Source organism: Struthio camelus, chromosome Z (genome assembly GCF_040807025.1).
Source record: "Struthio camelus isolate bStrCam1 chromosome Z, bStrCam1.hap1, whole genome shotgun sequence".
Taxonomy (NCBI): Eukaryota; Metazoa; Chordata; class Aves; order Struthioniformes; family Struthionidae; genus Struthio; species Struthio camelus.
Genome location: NC_090982.1, coordinates 35373765 through 35392446, shown reverse-complemented (window position 1 = coordinate 35392446; position 18682 = coordinate 35373765). Strand labels below are relative to the sequence as shown.

The following is an 18682-nucleotide window of genomic DNA, read 5'->3' as shown; positions in this document are numbered from 1 at the left end:
TCCAGCCAGGAGCAGTATCTGCTGGCTTTGTGTCTTTTCAGCCTGCTTAACTCTTAAACACCCGCTCCCTTATTATTGCAAGTGGAAGAGAGCCTCACAGCCTCAGTAATTGCGCTGGTTCTATCCAATATGACAACTAAACCACCCTTCTGAAAGCCACATAAATACTTCAGGAACCTCTGCATTAGTGGATTATGCACATGCTGAATTAGAGTGGAGCATAGCAACGAGTTATTTGTCACCAAGTACAGCTAGGAATATACTATCACATATCCAGAATGCACTTGACTATCATAGCTTTCCTTTAAGCTCCAAGAGAGCAAATGCTTTTAACATAGCTTCTGGTGTCCTCCGAGCTCATATATTGTGCTTTGGCATACGATGATTAGATAAGCAATGTTCTAGGATAGGATTGAAAATAAATATCTCAAACTGATAGTCTTCTCTCAAAGGACAAGTGTGTCTACTCTTTTCAAAACAAAGCTGCTAATGAGATTACAAACTGTGGCTCAATTTGTGAGTAAGGAACATTCTACTAGGATTCACAAATTTGAGTTCATCCAGCCAATAATTTTCAGGCTATTCCAAAGTTAAAGTGCAACAGAACACAATGCTGCTTACACACTGGTGTTGTCTTTCCTTTTTCCATATGTGGGATACCTCTGCTTTGATAATCTCTTTTTAACACCACATGCAGTAAAACCCTCCACACACACAACTCAAATTCTTGTGCGACCTTAAATATATAATCATTTAGATTTCTGAAGTGGTATCTGGTTTGAAAGAAACTGTTCTCTTGGAAGAGCGTGGCAAAATATCAACTTCAAGTCTAATTTGAGATACTATGCCAATACTATGCTGGCCATAAGTGTTAATTAAGGGTATTAGCAGCACTTTTTATAACCAGGGACTAGCTGCAGCACTGAACATGGAACCAGGGAGCAACGCGCACACATTTCAGTGCTTACAAGAAAGTCAGGACTGGGGCACAAAAATACAATCAAGATCTCAACTCATTCACTTTGCTTACACTTTCAGGCTTTGTTCTCTCCACCATAAAAGACTACATGTGATAGTAACTTCAGAAGGTTGTAGGAAAAGTTACTCAGACATATATCATTGAGTTTTGCTTTGGCGTAACCAACAATGAAACAGATGCATGCTTCTAGAGTACAATTACTATATTGGGTCAAAACAAGCAGGCGTTGGCAGTGCATCAGCATACTTGGCAGCTCTAGAAGCACCTTTCAAACCATCTCAGTCTTCAGAGAGAGCACTCTTCCTGTTATTACACACTACACAGGGAGAAACTGGGAGTTACCTGCAAAATGAAAGAGATTAGGGGCTGTAAAGTATTGTTTTGAGGCTCAGAAAATTGTTTTTAATCTCAAAGTAAGAGGTAAACATAACCAGTAGATAGCTGCATATATGAAACATGACTTTAAAATGTTCTTGTTTATGTCTAAGCAGGCTCAACTTCTTGTCAAGGAAAGCTTGGATCTCAACCAGTCCTGTTAGACACGTGAGCGAATCTCAAAGCCAAACTAGAAATACTACCAAAAAAAAATCTCACTCAAAAGCCTCATTCTGAGGCAAAGTTACACCTACTTCCTTAAAATCATCTCCTTGAAAAACAATTTGTTCTAAGTGTAGTAATATTAGAAACCGTTCAGGAACTGGAATTGTGCACTCATACCATACCCAGAAAAACACTCATCTCCAAAAAAATGTTTTCTTCGATGTCTGGCGTGCACACTTAGAATTATTAGTATGTGAAGGGGAAGGGAGGTTCAGCTACTGCCTAGGCAAAACAGTTGTTTACCATTCTAAGAAGCTATTCATTTATCAACTGCTTATAAATCACAGCAGGCACAGTTACATTATGAGCATAACGTAAAAGACTTCTCAGGCAACATTTTTATCTATTCAAAACCTGCCTGTGCAGTCTTGTTTATCTAATTGAATTGTCAGGGCTCACATCTAGATTCCCAGCGTTACAGGAGCCTGAGAACACTCCTGTGCTAAATTATATCAACTTATTTACCCAGGAGTGTACTGCTGTGCTCAAATTCAGATCTGTTGGATAGAAACAGCATTCCCCTTAGTAACTTCTGCAGTTCGTATTGACAGCATTTCTTAACATCAGAGTCAAGAATTGCATTGAACCTGATTTAGGGAGATTTAAACAAAACGGAGAAGGTAGAAGGTTTAAATCCATCTCTATTACAGATTGGCTCATGTATTTGTCCATGTTCATCGGAACTGACAGAAGAGAATTTAGGGTTGCCTATTTGTTAATACTGCATAGGCATAGGACATGAAAGTGCTAGAGGTGACTCTTCTCAGTACCTGGTCTTCACAAATAACTCAATCACACGAAAAGCAAAGTCAGCTTGTGCACAGGTTGGAAATGGCATGGAAAGCAAAAGGCTGTTATATATGTTATCAACTGTACCTTTTTTCAAAAGGTTACTTCTTCGCAGTCTACTCTTTCCTGTAGTTGCACAAAGTTACTATTATTTCTTCTTGTATTTACTGTCAACTAAATGCTAAATGAAAGATTAAACTTGTATTGAAAATGCATATGCAAGAAATCATTATAGCATTTGAAGAAACTTCCAAAGGGGCACTACCCACTTTAGATCTTTGTCCTACAGATAAAACCGCATAATTATACACTTTTTAGCTTATGATTAAACAATTGTTAATTTATATTTTCTACTCCCAGAGGAAGCCTAAGATTTTTGATAAACATCACTGTTTTCTGCCTAGGTATATCTCATGCTCCTATCACATCCTAGCATAATAGGTATAGTTTTCTTCCCAGAGCTCTCCAAGGAGTCTTCTAGATAACAGACCCAAAGACTAAAATGTGAGCTTGAAAATTCTTTCACGGCAAGTCATCCAAAAATTGTAACACACATGCATCTATTTTAATGTTTCTGGGACATCATCTCTAAGTAATGCTATTAACTTTGTGTGACATAACCCTGTAGAAACTAGAAGAAAAATAGGACAAAGTTTACTGGCTTGGTCTTTAGTGTTTTTAATGCATTCCATATCTTATTGAACTACACAGAATGCATATGTAACTGAGCTGTTCTATACTATTTAATGTACATTATACAACTGTGCTCGGTAAAAGGAACAGCCACAATTTACATTTTACACAGGTGACATGGTGTGAATTGGAAATGGACATTGTATTAAGTACCCAAGGTAACTGACCTCACTCACATAAGTAATGATTTTTGACATTCGATTCCAAAACCTAGATCTAGAGGAATAGAAGATGTAACTATGAACCACAGGAATTCTCTCTATTGGCAAAAAAAAAGGACATACAGCAAGGACAAAGCAGCAGACATATTGCAGCTCTAGGTAAAGTATCATCTCTCAGAACCAAAAAACTTCTCATGCTTACTCAGAACATGCGAACCTCACCTTGGACATAAAATCTCAAAGGAAACTAACTTTAGTCAAATTTATATGGTAGTATTAATGCACCCTTTGCAACAAATTTTTGGTTTTTTTTCAGAGCAAGCCCATTCAGGCTGCTGAAGGTTTTACTGGCTAGATCCAATGACAGACTAACTAGACTATTGTGTTAACAGCTAAACAATATTTGATTTTAGGACAATTAAGCATGATCTGAAACTGTAACTAGATCAATTATCTGCTTTTTACCCCATAATGCACAAAAAATTGAACTTGGCCTTTTCCATCTGGTACACTATTGCTATTTTATCCCTAGATTGATAATGGCCAATTCTTAGAATATCCATGAACTTTATTCATGGGCACACTTAGCCTTTAGCTGGGGATCATAAAGAAAGTAGTGATCCGTTGTCTTCAGGAAGGCACAACATATGCCACTACTTCTGACTAAATGCAGGTTTTAGACCAGCTGAGAAAGTGTCTGGTTTGTGTTCTTCCACAGGCCAGCCAGCAGTAGGGCAAGAGAGACAAACCACATACGGGCAGTGGAATCCAAGCACATCCTTTGCAGTGAAGTGATGTCAGATTTAGACTGGCCTAAAAATCCAGTCATTCTAACTCCTTCAGTTTCTGTCTTGAAGGTCTCTGTATAGACAACTGTCCATAGACAATAGCATTTTATACCTATTTGTTTTTAAAAAAAAAAATCAATGTCTGACATAATTAACAACTTTATTTGCAATAATGACACTGCAAGAAAAAAGTGGGTCAGAAATAGGAATTCTTGTGCAGCACAGTTGACTTGCTAATTAGAAGACAGATATACACAAATTATACCCCAGAGGAAGCAAAGAGTTTGGCATCTGCAACAGAGAAATATTCCTATGGTAAAGGATCATTATTCAGTAGGGAGATAGCTTTGGTGATTAATGCTGAAAGACTCGTTGTGACCCTAGCTGAGAAAGGATCAAAACCCAGAAGAATTAAAAATGAATCCAGGTCTACAACTTTAAGAGAGAACATACTTCGGGGTTTGTGTTTTAGATACCTGTAACGAAATGAATTATGCTCAAAATTTTGCATCTTAAGCATATAGCACCATTTTGCCTTTTAAAATTTATTACCGCTAAGCAATCTTGCCCTTAAAAATTCTACTATTATAAGCATATTACTTATTTGAAAATATTGAATGGGAACAGAACTATTGAAGTTTCACAACAGTAGCTCTTCAGGAAGAAGAAAGAACACTTAGTAGGGAGCAGTGCAATACATGAAGGGGGATTACAGAAATAAAAAATGAGCTGAATATACCAGGAAAAGATGTTGGGTTCACTTACTAATGAAATAAGCAGTATCACCGCAAGTCTGCCACCATACTTTGTCTCTTCCCAAACAATATGCTCAGGGGTCACAGGAGAGCCTGCAGCGTTCATCTGAACATAAAAGCTAGTCATCTTCCTCAAAAAAACCAAAAAACACACTATGAATCAATTCAAAACACGAACAGATAATCCCTACCATTTCTCTTAGCAAAATACTTTCCTATGAACCTATAATAGCTCAACACTGTAGGTTCTTAAGCCATCTTAAGATACATTGTTCCGTAAGTCATTTGCTAATAATGGGCAGTATCTTACCCAATGGAGTAAGAACAGATATTGTTCCTCTTAAGGTTAGATTCTTAACACTTACAAAGGAATTAACCAAAAACCAACTATCAAAGCCACTATGCTACCATCTATTGTTACATAGGAAAAATGTTCTTTCCCTGCTCTTCCCCCATGGAAAAGGGCTAGGTCCCCACTAATATTTCAAGGTAACTGTAATAGAAGGAAGAGATGGTAGAAAGCTGCTAGAGAATAAGGCATATTTAACACTTTGGCTTTAAGGAAGTTAAAGGGCCAATAATTCCATGAATTCAAGTATTAATATGTAAATAAGTCTGGTTCCCAGTAGACACTGGTTCAAAGAACTAACAAACCTTACTTCTACCGTTGCCCCATTGAGATCTGCTCCTCCAACTTCACATGCACAAGGTGTTACTAACAAGCAAATATTTTTTACTACTCTATACCTCCTGTATGTCAAATAGGCATTAATTTAGCACTCGCAAGGAAAATAAGTATTTTGAGATTCCAAACACTGACATGCAAAAATAAGAGCCCTAGGCAGGAGTTAAAACAGATACTCTGTATAATATATAGCTTTACTTCATCATTACAAAAGTCCTGGCTTAATTTGAACCTGTGTTATTGAATCGGTGTGTTTTAACCTATTGAAGGATCTAACTCCATTTCAGATTTAAAATACCAAGTTCTTCCATTTACACACAACCAGCCTATCTTAGCTTAAAGAATGCCTGACATCTAGTATTGGTGGAAGTGCCTACTGAGACCTAATGTGAAGTATTCTGCATTCAGGTAACTTTATTTGTATAATCTTTTGGAAGCACTTTACTATTCTTTTCTCATCTTACAGTTGAGCTGTTGTTTGAAAAACATTTGCCATCAGCTGATCCCAGAAGAACAAGCGGTGCCTGCATATCACTTCCACAGAAAATTCACTAGGGAGCTTAGTATTTGTTAAGAGGTGCACCTAGAGAACTGTTTATACAGTTAGACAATGAAAATTAAAAGTTGTCTGCAGTATCCCCAAATTTAATTTTAAGAACAGCTATGAGACACTAACTTGCAACTCTGCTGATCATTTCAGAGATCTAATACTGTCCATTTTCAATTCAGTTTACTTGGTTTTTTGCTTGTTTTAGAGGAGTACATGACCTCTTATATATTTCTATTCCCCAGACACACATCGGGGGAAAATTTTTCCCTTAAAAAAGAGTACCACTTAATAATCCAGTTGTGTTAAAGTTATCCACACACTCATCTCAGGCCATTCTTTCTATACAATAGTTTCTTCATGTTCAGAGTTGAAAATGAATGCACTGGAATGTACATATATTCTGTCTAAGATCAGACCCTGGGAGCTGAGTAAAACTAGTCTTAGGGATAACAAAAACTTCCAATATATGTAAAGCATATTATATAGATTAAGTCACATAACATGGAAGTGCAAACCAATGAATAAACAACAAGTAAGCAGACCTCATGAGCAAATTGCTAATACAATGATGAACAGACCCCAGAGTAAGGATAAAAAGAAAACAAACAATCAGCATCCTGGTAAAGAAATCCCCATGATGAACGTCTGCCTCCCAGCCAAGAACTCAGGAGGCTAATGACTCACCATAAACCCCCTTTTCTTCTTAGCCCACCAACTGCATGAATGTTTGGCCTGGGCCCTCCATCATGAACACTGGCTGTCAAATCTGGATACAACAACTGGGGGAGGAAGTGCTCAAATTAGACTAATTTAGTTGCATCATCATGCCCATTCATCTCAGATAGACGGTATTTTGTGATATTTCTGTTCCCACATACTTTGGCAAAGGGACAAGATGGAACATACTTTCTCCTCTTACATGCTGATATTCTTTGACTCGACATTAACTTGGGATATAACAACTCCCCTTACAGAACCATACTCAGAACTCCACATAAACCAAAACAAAAACAAAGTAGTATTTATTCAGTACTGACAATTCAACTAACATGACCCATTTAAAAATCATGCCATTTTCAGTCTAGATGAAGGCAGGCAGAAGACAGACATTAAACACATACTTCATAAACATTTAAAGCAAATAATTTATTTTTCTTGATTAAATGTGCTAATCACCAGAAAAATTGTGATAAAGAAAAATAGGTTTGTATGTATACATAGTTTTAACTGTACAGATCTGCAAAAATCAGATATTTGCATAGATTTCAGAGCTCCACTGTTATTGTCTAAAAAAGGTTTTCCTCCAGTATTATCAGAAATGCTTTGGTTCATACTGAACATAATAAAACAATACAAATAATACAGTAATTATTTCTTTTTCTGACTTACTGGAATATCTAATCTTCAAGTTGAACTGGAACAAAATTTGTTTACAAGTAAAGACAAATAACACAGCCTTACCAGTTTTGTTTTGAACAAGGCAACACTCTCAAGAGCCCTACAAAATTTTCCATGATGCCTTGTCTTGCTTCTATCTGCAAAGTTTTGTTTAGCTAGAAAAATTCTGAAAGATATCTGCACCCTCAAGCCAGTTTCGGAAACAGGATAGCCCTTTGTCTCTGATTTGTTTTCTTCCTTTGTCAGTAATGACTTCTCCGGTTTGTTTCACAATCACCAGTTTAGGAATGGCTGTTATGTTGTATTTCTTCTTCAGATCACTGGGGGAGAAAAAATAAAATACACCATTAGGGAGCATCTTAGGAAACCTTTTAGCCTCTCATGAAGTAAATTCTGGTCAGTATGCATGGGAGAGCAGAAGTGATGGGTGTCTGGGCTTCCCGAGAGCTTGGAGCACAGAACTGGTCAACACAGGGGGATGGATGAGGCTGCAATAGCAGTTGCCCAGCTTCCTTCCTGTAACCAGAAGTTTACACAGTGCAACTTAAGCAGCTCAGGGAGCAATGAGAGTCGCAGCAGCCTTCCTGCAACTGCTCCTCGCTGCAGTCGCAGCAGCCTTCCTGCAACTGCTCCTCGCTGCAGTCGCAGCAGCCTTCCTGCAACTGCTCCTCGCTGCAGTCGCAGCAGCCTTCCTGCAACTGCTCCTCGCTGCAGTCGCAGCAGCCTTCCTGCAACTGCTCCTCGCTGCAGTCGCAGCAGCCTTCCTGCAACTGCTCCTCGCTGCAGTCGCAGCAGCCTTCCTGCAACTGCTCCTCGCTGCAGTCGCAGCAGCCTTCCTGCAACTGCTCCTCGCTGCAGTCGCAGCAGCCTTCCTGCAACTGCTCCTCGCTGCAGTCTGTAGTTTCCACAGGAGGGGAGACTGACTCTTGGGGTCTATGAAGAGGCTCATGTAACAGAAGGGCAACACTCACTCCCACCTTGTGTTTACTGGCAAGAACTGGATGCCTTCAGGTCCCTTCTACTGGATAGGGAGGCAACAAAGGAGAAGGATCTCACTTAAATAACTCTGAGGGAAAATATCTAAAGCTGGTTTAAGTGTGGCCAATTCCACATAGCCATTTTTTGAAATCCTCATTAAAGCATGGCATATAATTCTCTATTGTAAGCAGAAGAGGTTATAATTATAGAAACACCTTAAATTCCTTGAGTGAGATAAATTTTTTTTTCCTATAGAAAGCCTAAGCAATACAAAGATTTGGAAAAAGAACCACAAAGATTTAGAATTAGGAGCAAACATCTAAAGTATCCAGGAAAAAATTTCAATTCCTCCTCCTCCAGACACAAACATTTCTAGTGCTCATTTCTCTATGTCAGGAGATAGAAAAATCCAGATAGTCTTTAAGTCTGAGCTATTTGCAATCTATTGTTTTTTGAGAAACTAGTTAAAAACATTTAAAAGCTATACAAACAGCAGTGTTCCATGAAAGAAATCAGGATCTGTTCAAAAACTGATGAGGAGGGAACCTAGGAAAAATTAATCGGGAAAGATTTCTCATACTGAAAGGCAGGAATTAAATCAGGTCAAATTAATGATATATGGAAATTAACATATGGAATGTTAATACTGGAAGTAAAATTAACATTAGAGGAGAAAAAACCCAGTGCAAACAAAAGATCCAAAGAGAAACAAAAACACTTGCTGATACTGGCACACGATAAATTAGAAGGCCGGACTACTCATTACACGCCACAGAGAAGAAAGTACACCAATGGCAGGCTATCAGCCACATGAAGTAGTAAAACAGAATTCATTGTTTACATACATGAGTTGAAAGAGAGGAGCAGCAGGCAAACAAAAGGACTACGCAGCAACAGAAAAGATATCATGGAACACCACATAGCAAACCATTTGTTGCCTGTGTCATGCTCAACTGAAAAGTACAAGAGAAAAAACTTTTCCAAGGAAAACAGTTTAACAACGATGACAGATTTTGTCCTGTAATGAGCAAACAAAATAAAAAGGAGGAAAGAATATGGCATCTACATCTATTTTCATAGATCCTGAATAAACAGGCATAGAATTCTGAACTGAAAGTGGAGCACAAATAAGTATCTTTATTGAGAAAGAAAACCAGAAAGTCTTCCACACAAGAAATTCACTTAGAGTGCTGTGGATGGGATACGCAAAGCATAAGTTTTGTCTACTTGAAAATAGTAATTTACCATGTAGGTGACAAAGTAAGATTTAGGAAACAAGCAAGCCAGCAAAATCAATATTGTGACTAAGACTCAAAAAACCATGAGCATTGACAACCACCTACTGGCAAGAACTTTAAATTTCTTCCGCTATGGCTTAAGAAGTCTTGAGTTTACTGCCATCACAGCACAAAGCTCTGACGCCAAATAAAGAGCAGAGTTCTCGGTTCAGAGTGCTCCTCAACAGGAAGAGCCCCAGGTGTTTCCTGGAACTCCAGAACCAGTTCACAGCACTCCCACTCCAAATCAGAAAGAAAAGCAGAGGAGGAATGCCTGAAGTCTGCCTTTCAGGACTTCACAAAAAAAGTTAAGCTCCTTCCAAATGTATGGCAATAGCAAAAATATTAATTTTCACTAATACCAAAGAAAGGAAATCATGTGTTGGATATGAAGAAACAGGTAGAAAAGTCAGTTTAGAATGTTGATCACAAGAGTCAGAACTGCCCTAGGGTATTTCCCCACCCCTTTTCAAGCTAAGGGACAACACAGCAACACTACTGTATGCCTATCACAAGGTATATTCCTAGGTCATCCTCCACATGTGGATTCATTGAACTAGATGTTCAAATCAGAGACCAGTGAATTAAAATGAATTTGTAATGTTCATTTGGAAGGTAACATTCAAGAGAATATCTTCCAGCATATCATCTTCACAAGAGATAGTCCAGAAATTTAGTGGTAGGAGTGAAAGCTACTGTCACAGACATCCTAATATCTAACAGCAAAACTGAAGAACAAAAAATCCATTCCTCAGCTGCAAGTAGTGCAGCCTATCAAGGAATCCTACAAAGAGTGCCATCCTCATAGAGGAAGATGTCTTGTCTTTCAGAAGAGGTATCAGAAAGAAGTGTGGCTGACATATTGCAGTTCACTTAAAGTACTCTCTCAAGAGATGTAGTCCATCATGAAAAACGACCTTACACTGGCTTACATCAAAACAAGCAGAAATCAAGCACCTTTAGAAGACTCAGAAGAGAAACACCACAATAAGGGGAGCGCCATCCTCCAAAATATGAGGGATATTCTCAAAAAAAATGTAAACGCTAAATAGAAATGGCATGCCTGAGCACCATAGCTACATGCAAGAACTTCTGCTGTATAGGGCCCAAGTACCATACAGTTTTGATTAACTAGAAAAAATATTCATAGCCATTGTGGAAAAATATCAGAAATTGGTACGTGCACAGCTATTCTATGTTCTCCTTGAAAACAGGAGGAGTTAAAACATCACATCTTTAGAACTAAATAAAGCTCAATATGAGTGTTAAAAAAACACAAGAGGTAAAACTTAAGTGAAGTATAGACCAGGGGAAATATTCCCAAAACAGATCTTCTCTTACAGAAAGATACAAAAGGAAAGAAAAAAACACAACAGGTGAAGGATACCAAAACGTGTCAGTAAGCTGATAGAGCAACACCACAAAATATTTCAAAAGAAACTATATAGTGTAGCCTAGCAACAGGCTTGCTTGCTTACCAGAGAACTCCAAAATGAAAATAAGCAAAGAATCCCCACAAGACTGTCTGAAGTTCTGCAAAAATAGGAGCAAAAAAATCATTCTAAAGAAAATCCATGTAGAAACTAAGTAAAGTTTGCTATCTTGTACCACTGGCACCATAAACAAGATGGGTGGAAGATGCATTTTATTGGTCCAGTGGACAACAGAAATAGCCTGAGGTGTCTGACACAGCTGTAACAGACAGACAAGAACAGCAGGAAACTAAAGGTAATTTGCCATAGAGACTGGCAGGAACTAACAATTTCCATTCCTAAGGAAATGCTTATACAGCTTATCCACTCCACCACAGCACCATGTATATACACAGCTTCTGGACTGAAGGTAGCTTGCACCCAGACTGAAGTATGCACACAAATGCAGGCAAAATCTGAGCAATCAAAATGTGTACCCGAACAGATCTGCAGAGAACACTTCTTGATCACCATGCATGCATGTGCAGGTGCTTGCAAAAACAGCTTTTTAAAACCTACTAAGTTCACCCTCTCCTGTAGGGATCTCAGATGCTATGACTCACCTGCACAGACAACGTATGTACCATATATTAGATGGGCTAACTCCAGCAGCAATTTATGAAATCACTAGCCATAAATAGAAATATCACATGCCACAAAAGCAAACTCAATTCTTTCAGTAAAATAAAGTGATATAAGTAATGACATTTTTAAAATCAGTTACCTAGATACTTCCAGTTAAGCATTAAAGGTACCTTCAGCATCTTCCCGAATGGAGAAGTCTAAGGCCCAAACAGAGAAAGCAGAAGAGAAAACTGTATAAAAGAAAGCTGGGGGACACTGAACTAGCAACATCAGTGCAGACACAGAATGTTTTAGCTAAATACTGTTAGAGATCAGTCCTTGGCCGTACAGAGGGTTAGAATGTGAGAGGGCAATCTTTTATTTATATATGAAATACAAAAATCTAAGCTAAGATTATTCAGACAAATTGGAAAAAGTCATTGTAATTGTTAGGTCTTTGATTCTGAGAAGCCTAGATGAAGGTTTTGAGGGCAAAGTTTTTATGCTACTAGCTGACTAGCTGTATAAGAGGGTTTAAGACTTATATGCAAGAAGGTTTTTGATATATAGACCACGTAACACACCATTTCCATTCCAAATATGGTACTAACCATAAATATTGTATGCTAGGATAATGTGATAACATTTTGACAATATTGGAACTTAACAGCTTTCACTGACTATTTTCGCATGTTTAAATGGTAAGGTTAAGCAGCCACTCTAAAAAATATAAAAAGGCTTTTCTGAACGAAATGCCACGCTTAGCATTTTGCCTCATGACAAACTTATGGCACAAGTACCAAGTCATAAGCTATGAAGCAGCAGACAAAGGGGGAATTTAAGCATTTTTGTATATTGGACAGAGATTCCTGACAGTGACGCTTCATTGTTAATAGCTAGTTTTGTTGTGTACAATGTTTTTATTCACCTGTCTTTGAACAGTCTTATATTTCACCCATTCTGTCAAGGCCTTCACACACTTATTAGACAGAACTAGAATGAAACATGAGCTCATATTTTAATTCAAAGAGCAAAGAAAGCTTAAGTCATTTCTTACTCCCTGCTCCTTCAAAAAAATACATAGTTAGTACACACAAAGGAAACCAAAAAGTAAAACAGAGGAAACCAAAGGTGATATACTTTTGTAATATATGACAAAGTGATAAACTTACATTCAAAAGGAGAGCATAAGGCTCTAGCTCAAAGGACCTTTATCTCTAAGTGTCAGAAGCCTTGCTAATCTGCTTCTAGCAGATTACACCGTAACACACAGCTCCACATTACACCGTAACACACAGCTCCACATTACACCGTAACACACAGCTCCACATTACACCGTAACACACAGCTCCACATTACACCGTAACACACAGCTCCACATTACACCGTAACACACAGCTCCACATTACACCGTAACACACAGCTCCACATTACACCTTGTTTTAGCAGTGAACTGTTTGCATTGTTAAATGTTAGGGGGTTTATGCTTGTTTATGTGACTAAGAATGGGGCTTAATTTTAAGATGTCTGTTGAGATTTCCAGATAACAGTTGAAAGGGAACTGTTGAGGCTATAGTTCTGAACTGCTCAGATATCTTCACCTTCTTCCTTCTACCTTCCTCTTAGCCTCTCTCTCAACTCTGTAGGTACCAATTCACCCTCACACCTAAAGCTTCTGAATCAAAGCTTAAGCAGGCCCTTTTTATTTTCCTTTTTCAGTAATCTTCTGGGATTCTGATTTTCATTGAGGTGGACAGAACACAAATCCAGAACACACCTGCCTATCTGGCAGCCTGCAAGAACTACTAGCGTGCCATGCACAGCCCACAGAAAGAATGACTGATTTCAGCAGGGCTTCGTATAAACAGCACAGCTGTGGACCTCAGTAAAAACACGGATCCTCATTTGCTAAAATTGGTTGTTAACATGTGCCTTCCTACTCCTCTCCGCTAGCCCCTTCCTTTTCCCTGTTGTTCACTTCCTTCTGGATTGTCTCCATTCCCCCCCCCTGCAAGGATCAAAAGCCCATGCCTCCAGCATCAAAATCAACATTTAAGTTGAAAGCAGTCAAGTCATCAGGACCTTTATTTCTTGTTACTCATACTACAGACTATATGAAGTAGTAAAGGTGCAGCTGCACCTCAGGAAAATACTCAGGATTACTGGACTGTTAGTGAAGAGCCCTGAGATCAAGCTCTGAATTCAGATTTTTGCTTCTCTGCAGGTACATGCAAAGCATTACACTTAGTACACTTAGTCCACTATGTTGTGGACTATTTCTTGACACAATTCACCCCAAAAATCATTCCAGATTTCCAAGTATAGATTGCATTATAGATGGCAAATTTAAAATTGGCTCTGTTGTCGCTAGAAGGAACTTCAGACTGCACTGCAAATACATCTTAAGCATTGAAGTCATTAGCTAGCATATTTTAACTTCATTGAAACTTTTAAAGTTTAAGCTTTAAACTCATTTAAAGTTAACTTCATTTAACTTTAAAAAACATCCTGTTCTAAATAGCCAGACTGATTTTACAATTATGTTCTTGTTGAGCATTAAAGTAACTAGCATGAATTATAATCTGGTTTTAACCAACACATCTGTCTAGTCTAATGCCTGCTATGACTCACCAGTATCTCTGGAGTCAAACTACCAATTAATTCAAGTTAAGCTTCTTAGGAACTCCTTTATTGTTGTATCTAGGTATCTAAGAAAACTTCAAAGTCATTGACTTTTTACACCCCTCCGCGCTTTGCTCTTTAATCAGCCCCTTCAAACACCACAATATCACAGCTACATGACAGGACAGGCTGTGTTCCTTAGCAGGATTCTAAAGGACTTTGTGGACTGCCATAGAAGAGAGAGTTATCTCCATACCCAAGTCATGTGGAATGGAGGTAAGTCACAGCACAGTTAGAAAGAGAACCCTAATCCCAAGAGGTTGAAGCTGTAAACACATTCCTGCGGCCAGGCCAAACAGCTCGCTGGTTGCAATACCTGTCTGAATCCCATTAGTAGTGGCCAAATACAGTCACTACCTGAGGAGCATCTGGAGAACTACAGAAAATAGCATTGTTATTTTAATCTACTTTTGAGTTAGCGGAAGCTGTCATTGAAAAGACAGACCTAACATTAACTCACAGCATCCTCAGTAGCACCACCCGCAAAAGAACCGACAAAGGATGAAACAGCTTCAGGTTGTCTGCTCTTGAGGCAGTCAAAGTACACTGACAAAACAACATTAGTTAACCTACTCTGAGTTGAATGAGCAGTTAGGGAGTTAGATAGCTCTATACTGGGTAGCACACAGGTATGGATCTAGTGTTAAATGAAATAGCATAGTTACTAGAAAAACGGGAATTGAGTCTTTTGTTAGCTGTAACCATAAGACTTCCAAATCTTCTTCTTGACTTTAGTTACCCAGTCCTTGTTTGAAAGCCATGCATACCCCTTGACTTTGATGACATCTGTAACAGTGAACCCTACTGTCTACGTGCATTTTATCTGAAAGGAAGGAAGTTTCTCTTTACCAGTTTTGAATTCACCACTTATTTCACTGCATGAAACCTTGCTGTTCCTACTTTACAAGATATAGACTATCTGTACCTTCTACTTCTGCTATATAGCCCAAAGTTTAAAAAAGTGTAAAAAAAAATCCCATCTTTTCAGTCTCCAATTACAGGTATTTCAGTGCCCCTAAACAGTTTGTATCTGTAATCCCGCTCTATCCTTCTTGAGATGAGGTAAATCATACTTCCGACGGTACTTCAGGCAGATGCTGCATCCCTTGACCTACAGTAACAGTTTTTGGTATTAGCATGTGCAAACAACAGGATAAAGGATAACATCCCTTTTCTTTGTTGTTTTGACCTCAGCAGCAAATTGAGGAAGCTGCCTTCATGAACACCTATTTGGAAACCTACAAGCACAGGACTTTCTCCCTCCAACTTTTACCATTTGGGTTTGTCACAGCCAAACTGTGACACCTGTTATTACATTTCCTCCTCACCTAGGTTACCAGCATCTCTGAAATTCTTCATAGCTTGCTCTGCTCTCCTCCAAGTTCATCAGCTGTAACTTTTACTAATCCTTCCTCTGCCTTTATTCCAGAGGATTAATAAATTAGACAACCCAGCACATCCTTAATGATAACTTCTTCTGGACTAAAACACAATCACTTGATCCTTACTCCCCATTAGTGTTTTTTGGATTCACTATCTATGTCACCTTGTTATTACTCAGGTCCTTCATTGAACCTTCCTTGACACACATCTTTTAATGCCTCAATTATGTAAAACTAACTGTCCTTTATCCATTGCATTCTTTACATACGTAACATGTTAAAGCCAAGATACTATTTTGAGGAAAGTAAGTTTAGTTTTATTTCAGCTAGAGCCTACCTAGAAGTAGGGGAGAGCCAGCTAGTAACAGAGCCACTCTTTAGAGAGCAGGATGAAAGCAGAACCAGACTGTTCAGATGCTGGATTAGCAGTTACTGGCATTTTACATTACAGAAGACGCTGCAACCCGAATTTCTTCCTGTACAAGGAGAAGAGAGAGACTGGATCAGAAGGGTAGGGGGTAGTCCTGTGGAGATGCTGTATCTGAGGCTTGACAGTTAGAGCTACCTTATTAAGACACCAGTACTTTTTGTTCTCATGTATACTTTAGAAACAGGGATACTAACAAAGATGAGGGGGAGGGCACAGCGGTTGAAACCGGACACGCTCTCTCTAGCTGTTACTGCCTCGAGCACCTGCGAGGGAGGCCCGGGGCCGGCGGTACTCACTGCTTGTAGGGGTCGTGGTAGGGCAGGGCCAGCCAGTCGCCGTGCATGGCGCGCATGTAGCCCGCCATCTCCTCGGCGCTGTGGTCGGACGAGACGAAGACGACCTCGAAGGGGGCGGGCGGCTCGCTCTCCTCCAGCAGCTCGGTGTAGAAGTCGCAGAGGACGGGAGTGAAGTCGCGGCACGGGGCGCACCAGGCTGCCGAGAAGTACAAGCCCACCACCTTGTTCTGCAGGGCCTCCTCGGGGTCCACGCTGCGGCCGGCCTTGTCGACGAGGAGCCGCCCGCTGAACACATCCACCATGCTGGCCCCGCCGGCGACCCGGGCAGGGCGCTTCCTCCTCCCGCTGCCCTTACGCCGCCGCCGGCCTTCCCGGCTCGCTCCTCCGGCCGCTGCCCGCCGCCGGCTACCTAAGGGGACACAGCACGGGGAAGGGTGGCACCGCGACTACGAGGCCACACGGCGCCCCCCTTCCCATCTCGCCCCCCAGCAAGGCGAACACGGGACCGCGGCGAGGGCGCCCGCCGGGCCGGGCCTCCCCGGCGGCAGCGCGCCGCTCACCTCGCCCAACGAAACGGCTCCGCGCGGCTCCCGCATGCCCGCGCACGCCACGCTCCCCCTCCCCGCCGGGGCCGCGCGGCGCCCGCAGCCCCTCTCCCCGCCCCCGCCGCCGGCCTTTATAGCCACCCGCCGCCGCCGGCCCCGCCCCCTTCGACTGACAGCAGCTCCCGCCAATTGGCCGCCGCGGGCGGGCGGGCGGGCGGGGCCGCGCCCCGCCCCCTGCTCGCGTCCTCGGGCCGGGGGATAACGGACCCAACAACGGTCGGCGAATTGGAATCGCGGCGGCAGCGCTACACGCCCGAGGGGTCCGCCCTCACCTCACTGCCCGCTGCGGCCGGCCGGGCCCCCGGCTCAGCGGACCGCCCCGTTCCTCCCTCGGGCCGTCCTGGTTCTCTTAGGCAGGAAACCCTGCTGTTGGGGCCGAACACATGGGTATGGCACACGCAGCAGCGTAGGCGGCCGGTATTTTTAACCGTGTAGGGTTACAACTAAAGAGCGCCCACCCGTGCCCGCCCGACTCGCCCACTGAGCAACGTTTCTCTACAGCTGTGTTACCCCTCCAGCAAGCAGACGCTGCTACCGTAGTCCAAAAAAACATAGCGTTTTTCAGAAGAGTTTTTGGAAGTACAGCTTCTCCGTGCAGATTTTATCCTGCTAAACCTTACCAAACAAATAAGATTAATGCACAGGCACGCAGTCTGGATGTACTAAATACAGGCGATCAGGTGATTATCTAAAGCACAGTGAAGTATTAAGGTCAATGAAACGTTCAGGGGCAGGGAGCTGTGAACGTAAGCTATTTGGCTGGGAAAGGATTGCCGGAAGAGCCTACTTGTACAGGGTGGTGTTTTCTAGGTTACCTAGGATCAAGCTGCTTGTTTCACAGGAGGGAAAAATGATCCTATTCATTTTCCTCATAGGCATATATTATTGCCTTAATAGGCTATTACTGAAAACAAGGCTTGATGAACGTTTGATTTTCCTCATTTTTCTGTAAATGCATAAAGGCAAAGTTGCCTTTTTGAGAAAGTAAAGTACCTTTCAAGACTTATTAGAAGTTCAGTATTTTCGATAAGTTTAGTAAGTTAAACAGTCCAGTCTATCTCATACTAGCATCAGATCTCTATCTTTTCACAGAATTGACCCTCTCTCTCATGAAGATATCATCCAAAGGCTGGGATCTGCTTTGGCAGTTTTTGCTGGACATATGCCACTGGAATCTGCTTGTGTAAGAGGCTAGCTATTCTCTATCCAAGGAGAGGAGAAAGCCTCATTTTATTCCAGAGAGTTTACCGTGTGTTTGGCTTGAATAATGTCTTTTGACCCCCAGCTGATACTGAGAAATTAATAAAAATATCTTTATATTACACATACGCAATCTTTTTTCTCTCTAAATCAACCAGGATAAAGGAAATTAATGGAGCAAGATTTGGCTATAGGAGATTCTAAATTTTAATTAAAGTGAAATGATGGGATGATAACCACACTTGGTACATAGTCTCATTTTTGTAAATTACACAGTAACTGATTTAAGAAGAATACGAGAAAGTATCAATATCCCACAAAAACAAGTGCTATTTATACTACTTCAAGGTTCTAATTATGAGGCTACTTAAGAATTTTTTTTCAACTATGGCTCCAAC

General features: G+C 40.7%; 1 protein-coding gene across 5 annotated transcripts; it reads right to left on the bottom strand.

The window, feature by feature from the left end:
* Positions 1 to 707: 707 nt before the first annotated feature.
* On the bottom strand, positions 708 to 17125 carry LOC138064661 (nucleoredoxin-like protein 2). Of its 5 annotated transcripts, none has more exons than XM_068928293.1 (6): positions 17040 to 17114; positions 16480 to 16888; positions 7462 to 7718; positions 6685 to 6779; positions 4776 to 4896; positions 708 to 1321 (listed from the first exon to the last, which is right to left on the bottom strand). In XM_068928293.1, exons 2-3 carry the CDS (start codon positions 16779 to 16781, stop codon positions 7550 to 7552), a joined length of 471 nt encoding a protein of 156 aa, XP_068784394.1. In that variant the 5' UTR covers positions 16782 to 16888; positions 17040 to 17114; the 3' UTR covers positions 708 to 1321; positions 4776 to 4896; positions 6685 to 6779; positions 7462 to 7549. The 5 variants fall into 5 exon arrangements, with proteins under 5 accessions (XP_068784394.1, XP_068784395.1, XP_068784393.1 ...); XM_068928294.1 differs by having other exon boundaries at positions 4776 to 4892; XM_068928292.1 differs by having other exon boundaries at positions 4776 to 6779.
* Positions 17126 to 18682: the final 1557 nt, after the last annotated feature.

Bases quoted from the DNA above. Each gene is read 5' to 3' on its own strand.
- LOC138064661 (XM_068928290.1), bottom strand. From the start codon at position 16,781: ATGGTGGATGTGTTCAGCGGGCGGCTCCTCGTCGACAAGGCCGGCCGC. The intron at 7,719-16,479 runs GTGAGTACCGCC...TTTCTCCCCCAG, and splicing joins TACCACGACCCCTACAAGCA to TGATCTGAAGAAGAAATACA.